This window comes from Rhea pennata, chromosome 2 (assembly GCF_028389875.1).
Source record: "Rhea pennata isolate bPtePen1 chromosome 2, bPtePen1.pri, whole genome shotgun sequence".
Lineage (NCBI taxonomy): Eukaryota > Metazoa > Chordata > Aves > Rheiformes > Rheidae > Rhea > Rhea pennata.
Window position 1 is genome coordinate 9,089,027 of NC_084664.1, and position 18,393 is coordinate 9,107,419.

The window sequence follows — 18,393 nt, forward strand, 5'->3', positions numbered from 1 at the left end:
GTCTCTGCATTTCTCCAGGGTCATCTGTCCCTGCTTTCACCTCTTTTATGCTTCCTTTTTATATCTGAGTTCTGTCAGCAGTTACATGCGTGCAGGCCTCCTGCTGCCTTTTCTTCATTTCCAGCACGTTGGGATGGACCATTACTGAGTTTGGAGGAGATGATCCTTGAATATCAACCAGCTCTCTTGGACCTTTTTTTTTCTTTTTTTTTTTTATCTTCAGGACCTTATCACATCAGATTCTTCCAAGCAGGTAACTGAACAGGCCACCACCTGCTCTCCTGAAGTCCAGAGCTGTGGTCCTGCTCTTCGCCTTGTTCTGTTTGCACAGGATCCTGAATGCTACCATCTGGATCCAGCAGCAGCCAAAGCTGCCCCTTGTCTTCACATCCCTTCAAAGTATCAGTTATTCTTTGTTTGCACGTACAAGGTCCAGCAGAGCACCTCCTCTTAGCTCCTCGATTGTCTGTGTTAGGAAGTTGTTATCAATACACTTCAGTAACCTCCTGTATTACTTGTGCCCTGCTGTGTTGTCCTTCCAGCAGATAGGAAGGTGGTTGAAGTCCCCCATGAGAACAAGGACCTTCCTGACCAGGCGGTCTGTTGCAGACAGCCACAACAAAGCCCCCCTGTTGATCTGCCCACTAATCCTGACCAGTAAACTCTTGGCTGGCTCATCATCCATCCCAAGGCAGAGCTCCATGAATTCCCACTTCCCTTTCATGTAAAGAACAACTCCTCTTCCTTGCCATCCCTGCCTGTCCTTTGTGGCATCCATCCATTGCAGCACTCCAGTTGTGTGAGCTATCTTACCACATCTCTATCAATGAAATTGTAGTCCTGCAACTGCACAAAGACCTCCAATCCCTCCTGTATACACCCTATGCTGTGTGTACAGGCACTTCAGAGATACACTCAGTTGTGCTGATTTCCCAGAAGTATGAGAACTTTCCCCATGACGTTGTGCTCTTGGCTTTTCCTTATTTTTGCATAAGGTGGGCCTCCTTCAGGCCTGTTTTGGTGTCTTTAAGGTCTTTCTTGTCCGTATCACCCTGTACCTTTTCTTGCCATCTGGTCCACCCACTTGACTATGGTCATCATCTCCCTTCCCCATTAGGCTAGAGAAGAAAGATCTCACTAAGATTACTCAACAAGCAAAGGAGGAACTTTGATAAAAGTCCTACCACCCAAAATGTTTAAATCTCTCCTCGCCAGATTGGACAGAACTCCCAGCCCTTCATCTGTAACCAGGGTACTGAACATGTGTAGTTGCAGATCTGCTAGCAGAGCAAGAGCCTTCCTCACAGTGCGAGAAGTCACTAGCTTCCAGCCTTCACCATCATCACCATCATCCGTGTCCTAGCCTAATTAGCACAGATTCTACCTGCCCCTCTGTTGGTATGGTTGATGGGTCAGGATCCACTTGCACCTGCAGGGAAAATATCTGTTCAACTTCCTCATCACCTTGGATGCTGTAGAGTGAGTCTACTCACTTCCCCCACAGCTCCTTGACTTCATGACAGATGCATATCTCCTACAGGCAAGGAGACCATCTGTCCCAGCCCCAGTAAGAGTCTCCAGCCATTCCTGCACTCCCAGGCTTGGAGAACTGTTTCCACCCCCTGTCAGGAGCTCAGCCTATACAGAGGCCTGTGATGGGCTGAGGTAGTTGCTCCAGTCAGTGCTGGGGAAGGTACTGGCATTTTCTGGAAGCCTCACATGCCTGTAGCTACCCTTAGCCAGCAGCAGCAGGCAACCTGACATTTCTCAAAGAGTTCCCAGGAGTCCTCCAATGACCCAAGAAGAAGCTCCCAGAAGATCCAGAAGCAGAGCCCAGAAACGACTGCACAAACTGCTGCATCTATTGGTTGCCTCTGAGGCAGTGAGGGCCAGTAGACACTACGTTTATAAATAGAAAATATATATTTTTTTCATTTGAAGACATGAAGGGGTATTTTTCCATTCCTTCTGACTTCTTAGTCATTCCTCCCTTTCTTAGTCAGTATTCTTCCCCTTGTTGGTCCTGTGCAACTGAAAACAAAATTAAATTCTTAATATTTGTTTTACAATGGTTATAAGAATTCTCCAAGATACTTGGCTAAAACCAAAAGATCTGCACAATTTACAGATGATGACTTCTTTGCTAGATGGGTAAACAAAGCTACCAAATATGGTAGTTTCATTTGTCTTTTATACTAATTCTGACTGCTTCCCTTTGCAAATCAATTACATCTCCTTTCATTGGATTGATCTTCATGCAGCTAATCTCTTACACTACTGATATTAGATATGTACAAGCTTTCAGTCTCAGATGAGGAGTCATAAACACTGTTTTTGATGTGTTAATTTATCAGCATGGTTCTCAGATGTATCTTGGATTCCATGGGTTTTAGTGGACCCCCAGGGTGGTTTCAGCTTCTCTCTGTTCAGAGCAGCCTTCCTTCAGGACCATTTTAATATTGGTGTGATCCTTACTTTGGTCTGAATGCCACCTTTGCTCTTCTGTAGGCAGAGTAAGGCTGAACTGAAATGACTCGTATCTGTATGTTGTGTGTCTTCAGGAATAGCTATGTCCTATATGTTTTTAGCTTGGTGAGTTAGTTTCTTACTCTGAACTGGAGCAAAGTTGAAACACCTGTATGAAGAAATGAAACTATAGCCTTCTCTGTCAATTATTTATCAAGATGTGCTGTGTTGATCACTTGGAAAAGTTTCTTGGGTTCATTAGTACTTTTAATGATGAATTTGGCTTTGTAAAGAAAAAATATTAATTTAGAAATTTATTAGTTCACTCCTCCATCATAATTTGTTATAAGTTGCTTTCCTAAGTTGCAAAAATCAACCATTTAGTGAGGAAGAATGAAAATGTTTTGAAGATTTTGTCTAATGAAAGTTTTTTCCTACCTGCTATCAAAAGATATTTTGATAATATCTATATAGTCTAATTAAAATACTAGCTCTTATTATGCAAGTTCTCTGGTGAGAACTAGTTTTATGGCTTTGTTACCCTATTTGAAGAACAGATAAGAGCTGGCCTAATCATGCCATGTGCATTAAGAACAACGCTTGGGACAGAATGCATTAATGGAAGCTAGCTGAACATCAAAGTATGTATTATATTTGAGATTCAAAAGAAAAGATTGGCAGAATATTCATTAAATAATACATACTTAGTCAGCAACAAGCTTTAGAACCGATTTTGAATTGATTACACATTTTTTCTGCTGTAGTTGATGTAAGAATAATAATTACAAAAGGTTGAGACCTTTTCTATACGATATTTGTCAGGTTTCCGTGATACACCAAAGTAAAAATGCAATTATCATCTGCTTCAAAATGTGGCATGGACAGGGATGGGCACGCTAATTTTGCGTAGTAAGGGCAAGTTTCAACTTGCAACCCAGACAAAACAGCAAGTAGTATTTCTCTCTTCGCTCTTTTTCATTTTCACAGTCTTCAACTTCCAGGTTCCATATAGCAGTGGAAAACAAATCTTATGTGAGAGGGGCAATCTTCAAAATATTTAAATGGAATTGGAGAGAACTAGAAATTGAGGAAGAATCGTAGAATCAGTAAGGTTGAAGGGACCTCTGGAGATCATCTAGTCCAACCTCCCTGCTCAGCAGGGTCACCTACAGCATGGTAGACAGGGTTGTATCCAGGCAGGTCTTGAAGATCTCCAGAGAAGGAGACTCCACAACCTCTCTGGGCAACCTGGTCCAGTGCTCCATCACTCTCACAGGGAAGAAATTCCCCCTCACGTTCAGGCAGAACTTCCTGTGGTTCAATTTCTGCCCATTGCCTCTTGTCCTGTCACATGTGACAACTGAAAAGAGTTTGTCCCCGTCCCCTTGACACCCTCCCTTCAGGTACTTGTACACACTGATAAGATCCCCCCTCAGTCTGCTCTTCCCCAGGCTGAAGAGGCCCAGCTCTCGCAGCCGTTCCTCATAGGGCAGGTGCTCCAGCCCTCTGATCATCCTCCTAGCCCTATGCTGGACTCTCTCCAGTAGCTCCATGTCTCTCTTGTGCTGGGGAGCCCAGAACTGGATGCAGAACTGGAGATGAGGCCTCCCCAGGGCTGAGTAGAGGGGCAGGATCACCTCCCTCGACCTGCTGGCAACACTCTTCCCAATGCACCCCAGGAGACCATTGGCCTTCCTGGCCACAAGGGCATGTTACTGACTCATGGTCAACTTGTCATGCACCAGCACTCCCAGGTCCTTCTCGGCAGAGCTGCTCTCCAGCAGGTCAGCCCCCAGCTTGTACTGGTGCATGGGGTTATTTCTCCCTAGGTGCAGGACTCTGCACTTGCCCTTGTTGAACCTCACGAGGTTCCTCTCCGCCCAGCTCTCCAGCCTGTCCAGGTCTCTCTGAATGGCAGCACAGCCCTCAGGTGTATCAGCCACTCCTCCCAGCTTGGTATCATCAGCAGACTTGCTGAGGAGGCACTCTGTCCCCTCATCCAGGTCATTGCTGAAGAAGTTAAACAGGATGAGTCCCAGTACTGAGCCCTGGGGGACACCACTAGCCACAGGCCTCGAACTAGACTCCACGCCACTGATGACGACCCTCTGAGCTCTGTCTTTCAGCCAGTTCTCAATCCACCTCACTGTCCACTCATCTGATCCTCACTGCCTGAGCTTTTCTAGGAGGATGTTATGGGAGACAGTGTCAAAAGCCTTGCTGAAGTCAAGGTACACAATGTCCACTGCTCTGCCCTCATCTACCCAGCCAGTCATTCCATCAGAGAAGGCTATCAGGTTGGTTAAGCAGGATTTCAAATCCTGCTTATGGATGAATGGAGAGAATGGAGAGATCTTTCTCTATTCTCTTTTCCAGCAAGAGTTTGATTATGCTCGGAAATAGCTATGGGAATATCTATTTTAACATATCTATGGAATTCAGTGCTGAGGGGTTCAGGCTATTCCAGAAACCTCAAAAATTTGACAGGAAAATTCATGATCTGGTGTTTCCACCCCCTGGTTACACACAGTGGTTCCATTGGGGATCTCAACAGATTATTTAGTATAAGAAAAAGCGTTAATACTCTGATACTTCCTGGACATGTTTGGGAAGTATTTCTGTCTCTTTTGGCATAGAGTGGACAACATGTACATACATGCATTCAAACATACATTGTATATAGATGTGTGTATATATATGCATGGGTATTTGTGTGTGTGTGTGTGTGTATATATATATGTATTATATATAAAATTAATATACAGTTCAGCACCAAATTAATATATAGTTCAGTTTACCTTCCTAGGATTGATCAAATAAATGAATAAAAGTGTTAGAAATTTGAAGGAAGTATCTTACACTAGATAATGACAAAGTTAAAATGTCCTCGGTTAGACTGTGGGACTGTTCACAGGCCCCCCGATGGAAGAAATAATTGATAGACAGTGCGTAGAACCCGCCCCTAAATTAGTTTCAGGCACTTAAATCTCCATTTATACCCCAGAGAGTGATGCAGTCTTACTCCATTAAAGGACTGCCTAACCTTGCAGAAATCTAGATTTACCTCAAAAGTTTATATGCCCATATATATTTCAGAGGGCAAGAGAGGTAGCTAGCTGTTGTCTGAAAGTTTTGGTGTGATTGGGATTTGGGTGGAAGAACTCAAAGATTTAAATGTGGGAAAGACTGTGAGCAACAGCACTGGGGTGATAGCCATTGAACATATGCTGTCTTCCTTCTCCTGGGGCTGTGCCACCCTTCAGCAGTGCTAGAGGACTCTTGGAGATGATGAAGGGCATGTGTGAGAAAGCCTGAGACCAGCCTATCACTACGCAGTGCTAACTAGGAGGAAGGTCTAGTATCTGCTCCAAGGTTGTTTTCACCTTGTGTTTTATTTATTTATTCATTCTTATATGAAACAATTGATGGCCTAATGGTGTCATGCTTATGCTGCCATTAAGCTCAAAGGGCTGGGAATGGACCAGATCTTGAGGGGTTGAAGGCATCTGACATTTCCTGTTGGCTGTTTATTCTCAGCAGAAGTGATAGATACCTAATTTATTTGAACTGAATTGATTGACTTTATTTGGACTTGAAAGTACCTAGCACTCCAAAAAAGCAGCTGGAGATGGTGAAGCTCTTGAAGTTAGACAGTTTTTATATCTTAATTGATACCTGTATCTGTCTGTTGGGTATACTTGGCATCTGTCTAAGAGAGACTGGATCATCCCTTTGGAACCATGTATCTACAAAAAGCAATAGAAAGTCATGCAGAATATGGGGCAGAATGGATTTCAGCCAGTGCTGGCAAATGTATAGAGTAAGATGCACGTAAGAACTACTTTTCTGTATTATTTAGGTGAAAGGGATTTTACAGCAGCTATTGTTCTGCTTTTGCAGAAGGAAATATAATGAGTTCAGGTAAGTGTCCTCTTGAAGACAGCTGTGACCCTGCAAGTAAATTGGTCATTTAGACATGCAGTTCACGGCAGAACAAGGCATTTTTCAGATCTCTTCTCTCCGTTTTCATGATAAAGATTGTTTTATGGTTAAGACACTGAAGTAGCTCAAGCTGTCCAGGTTTGACTCACGGTTTTGTCAGTCTTTTTCTCTGACTTTTAAAATGAGCTTTGGTTGCTGAAACATGGGTTCTTATAGCACCTCAGATGAATGGCATTCAATATATTTGACCTCTTAGTGATATTCCAGAACAGCACAGATTTCCCATATATCCCATATGATATCTGTCGGAAGTTTTAGACCCACTAAAGGGTTTTAAATGGCTCTAGGTATCTGTGTCTAGGCAATAGAGTGTTGTCTCCAGTGTCCTTGTCTCTCATTTTTTTCACTTGCTGGAAGAGGATGATAGTACTTATTTGTCTATTAAAATGATATGCAGCTGTGGAAGGGACTGTCTCTTCTGTGTATTTTTTTCAACATCTAGAACAGTGAAATATCCAGATGCTTACCTTTATATAGATAACTTTTACTAATTCTGAAAAATAAATCTAAGCATTTCTGTGAGACACAAAGAATCCTAAAAGGAATTTGTTATTTTATTTATTCTACCAGAATACTCCCTCAGGTAAACTGGTGTGTCAGCAAAATAGCAGACTTCTGCATAGGAGAAAATGTAGGCATTAACATTAAAAACAGAAGACTGTAAAATACCTAATGTTTGGTAAGGACAGAGTAGCATACTGGCTTGTAATTGTGTTTCCCCACTCGCCGAGTCTTCCATTATGTGACCATATTTTCAGAATCCAAAGAAATTTGGGTTTATTTTGAAATTAAAAACAGTGTCAGTGTACAACTTGTGTTTGTCTGTGTATGACGGCCAGCTCTTGTTGACCAAATGCTCCATGCTACTCAACAGAAAGAGCCAGGTTATTTAGTTAAATTCAATGGGCTGACCTTGCAGTGTGGAAGTGTCTTCTAGCAAGTAGGCAAGGTTCATGCTTCTACAGTATGCCAATAATTTAAAGTAAAAAACATCCGGGCATCAGCTTTATGCCTGGAGGAGATAAATCTGAGTGATGCTGCTCATTCAGTTAACAAGTTGTACATGTTAGAAACTGTGGGCAAAAGAGAACATCAACTTCGAATTCTAGTGTGAAGTTGGAAAATAAATAGAAGCAGTAAAAATGCAGATTAATGAGTGTGAATTTATCTTCTATTGGTCTGTGAAGAAATAACAAGTACACACTCATCACTTCAGCTGAAAGGAAGGAGGATGGAACAATTGTTGCTTTATATAGCAATATTTGCTTTAGATAGCTGCCCACTGTGATTTTTACAGTGGTCTTAAGGAGATTGTTTCCATTAGATTCCTGAAAAGCTCCATAAATTTAATTAAAATATTATATTTCAATTATTTCTGCAACATAAGTATTTACTACCACTCTGGATCCAGTCTGGTAGAAAACATTATTTTGAAAGCCTTTAAGTGGCTGCAAAAGATTTTAAATGAATCCTCTTTATAATAGTCAGGGTTATTTGAGTCCTTGTGTGTTTTAAGCAAATTAAGTTTATTTTGTTGTTAGTTTACACAACGGCATTTATACTTTTCCACATCTTCCCATCCTGAGGAACTTCTGTTGCCTTTTGCTGCTCAGCTTTCAGGGGCATGTGGGGAGGGAGGAAGATGAGGGAGCTATATAGTCTGCCATGATCTTACTGGATAAATGCTTAATTTTGACTTAAAGTTCTGCTTCTGCCTCAGGCTTTTGTTCCAACCAGTCTAGTATTCTTTCTCTAATATTAGTTGTGTCATATGAAGGTGTAAAATGATTTGCAGCAATCAGTCCTAACTATAAATTGCAGCCTGGCAGAGATTTCTTCTTAGCGTATGTGTGTCAGTGGTGTGTTGACACCTGAGACTGAAGGGCTTATATATTGTACTGAAACCTGCAGGTGCCAAATAAAGCCAACAGCAAAATTCCCATTGATTTTCTTTATCAAGGTCATGGTATTACCACCCTGGATGTGTTTTGGATTAAAAAAAAAAAAAACAAAAAAACAAAAAAACCCAACAACTTTGTCTCAGTCCTCCTGATCATTCTGGTTATCTTTGTCTCTTGAACCATATTACAACATTTAGCAGAAAGAGAATGAAGTTCTTGTCTTCCGTTATACCCAGTGGCAAAGAATTCCACAAATTAATTGCGCTTTCACATGAAAAAAATCTTTTTATCCATTTTAAACAGCTTGCCTCTAGATTTCATTGATCTTCCTGTGGTTCTGGAAAAATGAAAGAGTGAAAATGCACTTTTTCTCTTGTCTGTTTGCTCTTCCTCGTTTTGCAGAGCTTGTCTTCCTTGTTTTCTCTGACCTATGCAGTTAACAATTTCATTTTCTTCACTCCGTATATAAGTGTTTCCGTTCTGGTTACTTCTGTCAGAATACCTGCTCTTCCCTCTGCGTTCCTTTTGAAGGTGTCACGGCCAAACTGGGCATGACGTTCAAAGCAAGGAGCTATCCCCGACATAGGATGGGTTTATTTTCCGTGGCGTTAGTGGTGCTCAGCGCAGCACCCATTGCGCTGTGCGCCGGGAAAGGCGCGTGCTGCGCAGGAATGCAGAGTCAGGAGTGAAGTCTTGCTTAAACGCGCACGCCTAAAGAGAAGCTGCGGGGAGTTTGGGGCCTATTCTTGGTCTGCTGTTCAGACAGGGACATAAAACAGAGCTTGAGCCTTTCTGTTGTCATTTTAGGCTAGTCCACAATTTCTATGTAAAGCAACCACGCAATAATATGAAAGAGAAGCCCATACATTATTTTTTCAATTATCTTTACAAAAGCATCTTATACACTGATTAGTTTAAAGTATTCTCATCACTTTATAGGAAGTACTGCTTTAATGCCATAAAATCAAAACAGCAGGAAACATTATCAAGGTATTTTATAAAATCAACTATTATCTTTTCAACCTAGAATGTGAAGTAATGTAAAGACATTTCTTCCTGATGAATAACGAAAGTTCCAAAGCTTTTCCTTAATTTATAAGATACATTACACAGAACTCTTCCGTGTGCTGCTTCAGTAATCTTTTATCTTGATTATGGTTGACGTTTTTAGGGTATAAGGCACTGTAGCTGAGAGGATAATTTTAAATTCTCTATGAGGTGCTCTGAATTATATGGGAGATAGTTTGAAGTCAGAACACTATATTTTCCGTTGCAGTTTCCTGATAACACAAGCAGTCTGATTAGTGTAATAAAGCACTGAAAGACAAAACAGTGAAGACAGGGAAAAAAAAAAAAAAAAAAAGCCTTTACAAAAGGAAAGGCAGAAACAGGCTATTATTCAGCCTTGTTTATTTTTCCAGTGGAGTTATTTAGTTAGTTTGCATAGTGCAAAATATTGCAAAACCTTCATTTGCTGTGAGAAGCCGGGCAAGGAATACGTTGCATCGCTTGACGCCTTCCAGCTGAGCACGTGCTGGTCGCAGGCGGGACCCACGGCGCAGCAGCTCCCACCGTGCCGGGACGCGGAGGCCTGGGTCGGGCTCCCGCGGGCTGCGCAGCGTGCTCCAGCGCGGCAGCTCCGTCCCCGCGCGCGGTCGTCCCGCGCGCCTGCGCCCGCTGCAGCCCGAGGGCTCCTGCAGGTGCGGCCCCGCGGTGGCTTTGCTGCTGCAGTTATTTTGCAGTTTTTACAGCTGCCGTGGTAGCTCTGGTTTTTATTATTTTTAAAACTTATCAAGGAAAGAGATTGTTTATTTTACAGTATGGAAGGAAATCCATTATTTTGCCTAAAGTATCTTATTCTGCTCAGTGTTCTAGATTTTCATATAAACTCCAACAGCCCTTCCACGTGCAATAGCTACACAATCTCCATAGCACATTAGTTAGCCAGAATAAAATTTTTTACTCAGCACCGCTCATCTGGCTCCTCTGCTTATTGGAATTCAGAGCAGGACAGAGGTATAGTATCTTCCACAGCATATTTTTACTTTCAAAAAAATATTAATTGCACATAACTCTTTTTAATTTAAAGCCTATGTAGGCTAGAAGGAATAAAAGCAAGTTACAGTTTTAGTCGTGCTTTCTACCCATAGGCGAACTCACTGTACCACATGCCAAAATTAAATTAGGATCTATACTTGCTTCTGGAATCTTTCCAGCTCATCTTTAGGTGAAACACAGACTGTAATAGGATGTGAAACATAAGCTGAAAGCAAATATTTTTCCCAATTCTATCTTTTCCTAAGTGTAACATGAGAAATTGCATTCTAGTATTGTGGAACAGGTACTTAACATTTGTTCCAGTATCTTCAAGTGTACAAAAAAAATCTGTAAATGTCTAACAAATGACATTAATAGTTTGTCTTCCAGTCTAAATGACTTTTTGGATACTCTCTTCATTGTATCTTTTCAGCCTGATTGAAGCTAAAATATTTTAAAAATAAGAATGTTGTTTTGAACAGATGCAGCTCACTCTGGGGGAGGAGGGGAGAGGATCTCTGTGTCGTGCATGACAGTAGCACACACGACAAAGCGCTTAACCAGACGATAAAGATTGATGTCAAGAATCAAGATTTTTAAAGACAGCTGGCTAAAGTTTAGCTCACTCATCAGTATTCAGATATCTAAAGAAACAGCCTGATTTCCAAAAGGATTTAGTACCAATGGATCTATTGAGTTGCATTAAATTAGCTTGAAGAATTAGAAGGCTTATTCAGGAGTCTGATATTGGACTCCTTTCCTGACAATCTGGAATTGAAATTTTGATAGAAATTTTACACTATCCAATTCTTCTTCATACTGGAATTGCTTCATGCTGATAGTCCCCTTGAGCTGGATGGGCCCAGCTGGGTGACCGGGTATCTGCAGAAACAGACTTATCTACCCATTACTGAGTGACCCTTGCTGTGGCTCTGTCCTTGCCCACATGAGGAGGTTTCATTACCGTTTGACCTTGTTATCTTTCAGCAGCCTGAAGCTACTATATCGCTGCAAAAGGCCAAGAGAGGTTTCCGTAGCTGGGCTGCAGGTTAATGCAGGCTGCACCCGTGTTGGGGGCCTGGGAGCGATGTGAGTCCCAGAAACCTCCGAAGTCCATGTATGCACCTTCTTCCCACCCACCCAGATTTCTGTAGGGCAAACCAGGGTACCCAGGTTTGCTGTAGGGCAAACCTGGGGCTGGAAGGGAGGTCCAGCACATGGCTTCGGGTCCTTAGTGCCTGTGTGTTGCTGCCCTGAATACAGACCTCCACATGCTTCGTTACCCAACATACGGTGATACAGGCTGCTGCCCCTCCCCTCGGATAGCGTGTCTTGTTGGGTAGCATCTGCAGTGAGCATTTCCATTAAACTCTGATTTATTTAATAGGTTGCCAGTTGTATTTTAAGCAAACAGGAGCAGCTGGAAACAAGGGAGAACCAATTTGGCCACCACATAGCATCACCATCATCTCTGCACACTGCTCGTGTGTTGTGGGCCACTTTTGCAAAATCTTGAGAAATGGCATTCTTTATTTCATGCCCTTGACTGCACTGTTCCTTAGCTGTGATATTTCAGTTTCTGAAAGGAAGACAGGAAGGAGAAAAATAAAGCTTATATCAGAGGACCAAAGATTCGGTTTGTTGCAAATTAGCGTCTTTCTGTCAGTCAATGACATTAGAAGAATGCTGTGAAAAATCCTTTTTTAAAAAAGATGCTATAAAGATGTGATATATGATTTTTGTACTGCCAATTATTGTAAAAGCAAAATGCAACAGTTTATAATGGAGCCACTGCTTAATGGTGTTCTCTCTTTTCTTTTTTCCTTCAAATCAGATATTTATCTTTGAGAATAACATCTATTACTGTGCCCATGTGGGAAAACAAGCCATCCGAGTGGTCTCCACAGGAAAGGAAGGTGTTATTTTCAATGGGCTCAGCGACTGGCTGTATGAAGGTAGGACACAATATTTAGGGCAGCAGTTAGTATGAGTTTTAAGTCACACTCGAGATTTACAGAACTGGCTGGAATTAGAGACTCAGCATCACAATTCTGGGAACTGGTGGGTCGCAAGCTGAAAATTTGCTATCCTAACATTTGTTTGAAGCGTGAGACTAGAAATAATGTGAAATGGTGTAAAAACTCTGTTTTCCAGGCTGTTTTTTTCTTTTCCTTAGTTGAAAGGTAATAAATCATGAAGTGTTAATGAGTAGAACTGCTTCATTATTTAACGGCACCTGCAATCACTCATAGACGTGCAAGTTTTCAAATCACAAAAAAGGACAGAAACGGGGTGGGGAAGTTGTTCTATTATAAGAAAAGAAGCTGAGAAACAATTTTACTTGACTTAGTTGTTTTTCACAGTGCTAGGTGGCACATAGGACCTGGAAGCTGCCCAGATCTTGCTAGCTAACAATTTTCTTAAAGCAGACAGGTCCTCACAGTAATTGGCTTCTTTCCCTTGAAAATGGGCCGGATAGAGCAGAGGGTCATGGCTGGTTTGCTGCTTTCTTCGACTCTTTTCAGCTGGCAAAAGGGGCTTCAGGTGTCTGCGAGCAGCTATGTGCAAAACAAAAGCCTACTCACTAGCTTAGGAGAGGATCACTGCCACCCCCCATTCTTCTGGGGGACATAAGCTGCATTTAAGCTAATGGTTGAGCGGAATAAAATGAAAGAACACGTGCACACAGAACACATTCCTCTCTCCATCCCTGGCTCATGCTCCCAGCAGTTTATTTTCACACGGATCCTATTTTGGGGACCTGACAGTCTCTTTCCTGTGACATATTTTCTCTCTAAACTGCCACTGTGATGCTTCTCTTAGCTCTGCAGACAGAAGTGTCCAGGTAGGCATACTAATTGAGCCCTGTTGGCTGGTCCCAGTTTCCCTGGCCCTCAGTGGTACAGAGCGGCTTACAAAAATGCCATTCTCCATTAATTGGCTTAAAAATATGAAGCACTCCTTAAATTACTCTGTATTGTACCTAAGCCAAGGCTGTTGGGCCCAAAAACGAGGGGATTAAAATCAATTCTTTTTCGTTTGTCATTCCCAGAGAAGCAGGTCCTATTCAGTGTCAGGGTTTGCGCACATCGGTGTACAAACTCACGAAAACACATCAGTGGAAATATCTGGTACCAATTTTAGATACTTCTGATATTTAAATGTGTGTTTACATCATATCACAGAATATTTGCAAGTGAAGCACTTTGTAATCCGATTAGGGGATAAGTTACAAAATGCTAATTTTATTTAATTTTTATTTATTTATTCATTTGGTGCTGAAGATGTGAGCTGTCCTGTTTGACTCTGCAGGTCAAATGAGCATATCAGTAACCATATTTTGTGGATAAACATCATTTAGTACATATGGTCTTCTCACAGTCTTCACACAGCCCCATGCTGACAGGGGGAGTTTGTCATGCTGGTGAGCTCCAAGCAAGCCCGCAAGCCCATGATGACACTTGTTTTTTGCTGACACATATTTTTATTACTCAGGTAATTTCTTAGCTGGCATTGACTTTCAGGTTTGTCCTTCATAATGAACTTTATTGTTAACTTTATGTTAATATACTGAGATAATAAATGAATTTATGATCAAATACAGTCTGAATCTACTAGACCAGACAGTACTCTCTAAACAGTAGGTACAGGGTAGGACCACTATATCTGTTATTCCTGACAGTAAGGTTTGCCAGAATCAGAATATAGCATCCATTTGGAAATGCCACTTTGTGTCTGAGTAGATTTTACATCTAAATAAAATCTTGTCTTACTTCAAAATTGACATAAAGAGAGATCCAAAGAAAACCTGAGATATAGCGAACAAGACCCCTGAGTCTTGTTCAGAACCTGAACTCAGATCCAGAGCCGAACAGCATAAGTTGAGCTCTTTCTCCTATGTTATGTCACCTATGTACCTTGGACAACTTACAGAATTCCGGTTCGGAGAACCCAGGAGCTGGTAACTGCGTGAACGCTTTTGAGGGATGCTTCTCTATAGCTCATCCTCCGTAAGTGAGTAGCTACTGACATCTTAGCCTCCTCCTGACCTCAAAGACAGACTTCCATCCTCATATTTCCCCTCAAAGCTCAAGGGACCTGCTGCAGTCCTTATTCAGTGAGCAACAGCAGTGGCGGCTGCCCTGGAGTCAGAAGCGCTCAGTGCTGCACATCAAAACAGTCGTCATGGAGGTGGGGCTGGGACCAGAGTCAGGACTGAGAAACTGTGGCCAAGGTGTGAACAAGCAGTGGGGCGGCAGGATCTGATGGGTCCCAGCGTTCGGGTATCAGTGCTTTGAAAGCTTGAACAGAGGGGACCCCACAAGAAATTGGATATTCCAAAGTGATAATTTGATAAGAGCAGATAATTTGATAAGAAGACAGATTAAATCTTCCTGCTGGAGTCCATGAGAATGCAGCCGTCTTTTTCAATGGGGCTGAATTTTCTCCCTACCAGCAGCTGGGATGCTCCCACACTTCACTACTACCGCGAGGTTGGACGTTGAGAACCACATTTGTGTTTGCGCTGCCGTCATCTCAGCAAGCTACTGCCATGGACTCCGAACATATGTGGAAATCTCATCCCATCTGTGCAGCTATCTCCGCCACCTAGTCTGCAAATGAGCTGTGATAAATGCTGAAGCAGGATCACAAGGCGTTGGAAGCGTTGCTCTTCCCGCTTGTGTTCTTTTTGTTGCTGAGGTTCACAACCTTGGTGAGTGCAAGCAGCTGAGCCTCCCCGAGTGCTCTGCCGGGTTACTGTAACAGTTCGCGACCTACTTCTCGCTTTCCCCAAGTGCAACACAAAATATTCTTGGCGCTTCCTACATGAGGAAGGCAAGTTGTAAGATCTTTTACCACAAGCGGCAACATCCCACCCACACTTTTCTGGGAGCTTTTTTGCATCCTTTGTTATGCAAACTGCAGTCCCAGCAGTGCCACCTTTTGGTGCAACTCAACGGTTGATACGAATGCTGGACCCGCTTCTCTTCGTTAAAGTGATTGCTTTTTTTGTGACAGGATAGATCCACGATACTATTAATCAGATGGTTTTAGTAAGTCCAGAAGCAGAGCAGATCTAGAGTAGATTTGACAGGCTTTTTGCCCTGTAAAAATGCAGGAGTTCGTTTCAATTCAAGCTAAGCTGTGCTTTCGTAAATCTGCCAAAGGGGGGAAAAATTCTTCAAGGTATTTATGCTGCTGGCTTTTGATAATATAGTGGAAAACACTTCAAATCAATCAGAGCTTAATCTACTTAGTGCATTTAGCTGGAAGGTTATAGGTTGATACATAGATTACTGCAACATGAAAGCATAGATTAAGCATGTCTTTTATTACTGAAATAAACATTTAAGATGTTTTCATATAGTTTAACTTAACATTTTCAGTGCTGTGTCTGATACATGCCTATATTAAAAAGGAGTAATGGCCTATAAGAGAGAGTTTAAAGTTCTGAGGCTGAAACTAACTAAATATTTAAATGAATAGCACCAGCAGAGAGTGTTTTATATTTCGCTCCTTGTTGTATGACCACTGTTAGTGCGGGCATATGTTTTGGGAACAATGACGCTTCAAGATAATTTTAAAACTGATAGTGCTAAAGCACAAAGTGCTTTCAAATTGGTAGAGTAAGAGTATGTTCTTTATCTATATTTATTACTCTAATAAAAATTATTGTATATTGCAACAAGGGTAGTGCAGCTAAAATTCATTTCATTTAAGCACTTCGTTACAGTGCTCTTCAACAGTAATTTCATTTTTCTTACACACCAGAAATGAATTCTGTCATGGTGTAATTCAAGTGTCTCCACTTGCTACCAGACACTTGGAGAGGCTATGTTCAGAGTTTGGGAGAAAGCACAGAGACGAGTGGGCTTTGCTAGTCGCTAGTACGCGACGAAGGGAAAGTTGTAATATCCCTCTGCCACAGTTGTGAGGCTCATTAGATTCATTCACATGTATAGCTTGTGATGCTGGATACTGTGGAACAGCCCAGCTGGCACGCTGCTGCAAGACCTGGGGTACCTCTGCAGGGTAACCAACTTACGAAGCTCCACCAAGCAGGACAGGGCCCTTCCTACGCTGCCTCGGCACAAAGCTGTGGTGTGACCTCCTCTCAAGCTGCTTTGGCAGACACAGATATACAGCTTGCAGAGCTGCAATTATCCTCTGCTGCCTGGAAAACGTGGAGGGTTCAGAGCTGGGCAATGTCCTCTCCTTCAGCAGTGGGAGGGCAGGAGAGAATTGGTAGCTCTAGATGGGCTTACTCTGTCTATAGATTGTGAAGCTGAGTGTTTTCCTTTTGTTTTATTGTATGTGTCCTTGGCTGTAGGAGTAGAAGTAGTCTCTTAGAAGCTATTTTGGAATTTGATCTACAGGGCATGTTTTGTTTGATTTTTAGGGACTTTGGTTTCCAAACGGAAGAATTACTTCCTCATCTCATGTCACAGTCAAAGAGAGTGATCAGAAAGATTTGTCCTGTAAGTCTCTAAAGATCATTTCGAAGTTAATATCCCTGTGCTGGCTCAGTTTGAAAGAGTCTGACATGGGGGCTGTGACATCTGGACACCACCTTATCCTCCCGTTAAAAAGAGAGAACAACAGCTGGCAACCAGGCACCAATAACGTCTTACATGGCATTTACTTAAAAACTCTTATGCAATAAGAGTTATATATATCCATGACATAAAACTGATACTCTGTTCTTTTGTGAGTTTAATGCACAGCAGTGTTGTTAAGTTTTATTTTTGGCTAGCCTTGGGAGCAAGAGGAGGGGCGAAAAGAGGCACTTTTTCAGCTGTCAGTCATATGCATTTTATTAATCTTCATTCTGCTTGCATCGTACGCTATCACAGACTGCTCCTCTTATACGACTTTGCAGTGACACCTGGTGGGAGAGGCCAGGATGTCATCTTCATTAAGACAATGAAACTGCAGAAATCTTGCTGAAGGCTGTATCTAGTACAAAAACCTCCCAGTTTCCCTTCACGTGTATTTCCCTGAAACTGTCCCTGAGCTTATGGGAACTACCCATCCAAAGCTATTGGCTCATTCGTGCTGATAGTATTTCTGTTCCTTCTCTAAACTTTATTAAGAGAAGAAAGAGAATGTGGTAATAACAAAAAAGCTTGTCTATAATCCAAGCAGCTTCTCACAAAAACAGTATGTTTAGAACATGTATGGCTAGTCTCAGAGGTGCGACGCTCGGTAACAGCTGCAAAATCAAATAGCACTTTATTGTGACTAGTATCTTTTATGCTTATACTGTTTCAAGCAGCTGAAGTGGATATTTTTCTTAAGTTTGGAAGTATTAATTCTGGGAGCCTGGAAATTATTTTAATGCTGAAAAATGCTGGTAAGGCTGCTGATATAGTGCCTTACCAAATTTGTCTGTGTGCTCAATTTCTATTATATAATACTAGAACTCTAAACTTCTTTTTCCTGGAAATGGGAACTTTGATGATCAAATTATACCTGAATTTGGAAAGGGACATTCATAATAAGGACTGAGAGCAAATGGTTCCTAAAATTCCTGTTTAATGTCAACATAAAAATTATTCTAATTTTTCATAATGCAGAGCTAGTCATTCCCATCAAACAGTCCCCCAAAACAGCTCCAATGCCTGCTGGGGGCTATGAGATAAAGAATCAGACTGAATCGTCACTTTAAGATAAATTGATCTCTTGCCAAGAAGATACTAAAGTTGGGACTCCAGATGCTAAGAGGGACCTGCCTTACTGGGGTGATTAGATGGAGCAGGAGAATGCTTACTGGCAATGCATGTGAAGACTCACTGCGATAGTGGAGCGTATTTGTTTGTTTTTAAGCACTTTCATATTTTCAGTCACAAAAGATATTTTTCATGGAGGTGGATATGTTTACAGTTCTTCCCATCTTTTACTGTAGGGGAGAGGGTAACGTGGTATGATGCCCCTAGTGCCACAGAAGCACCCAACCTCTAGAAACCGCTCGGATGTCCTGACGTAC

General features: G+C 41.9%; 1 protein-coding gene across 2 annotated transcripts in view; it reads left to right on the forward strand.

The window, feature by feature from the left end:
* Positions 1–18,393, forward strand: part of DPP6 (dipeptidyl peptidase like 6) — a 424,897-nt gene that overhangs the window by 326,711 nt on the left and 79,793 nt on the right. For both annotated transcript variants that reach the window (XM_062567660.1, XM_062567661.1), the window contains exon 8: positions 12,241–12,361. In XM_062567660.1, the coding sequence (XP_062423644.1) occupies positions 12,241–12,361 (121 nt within the window). The remainder of the gene's footprint in view (positions 1–12,240; positions 12,362–18,393) is intronic.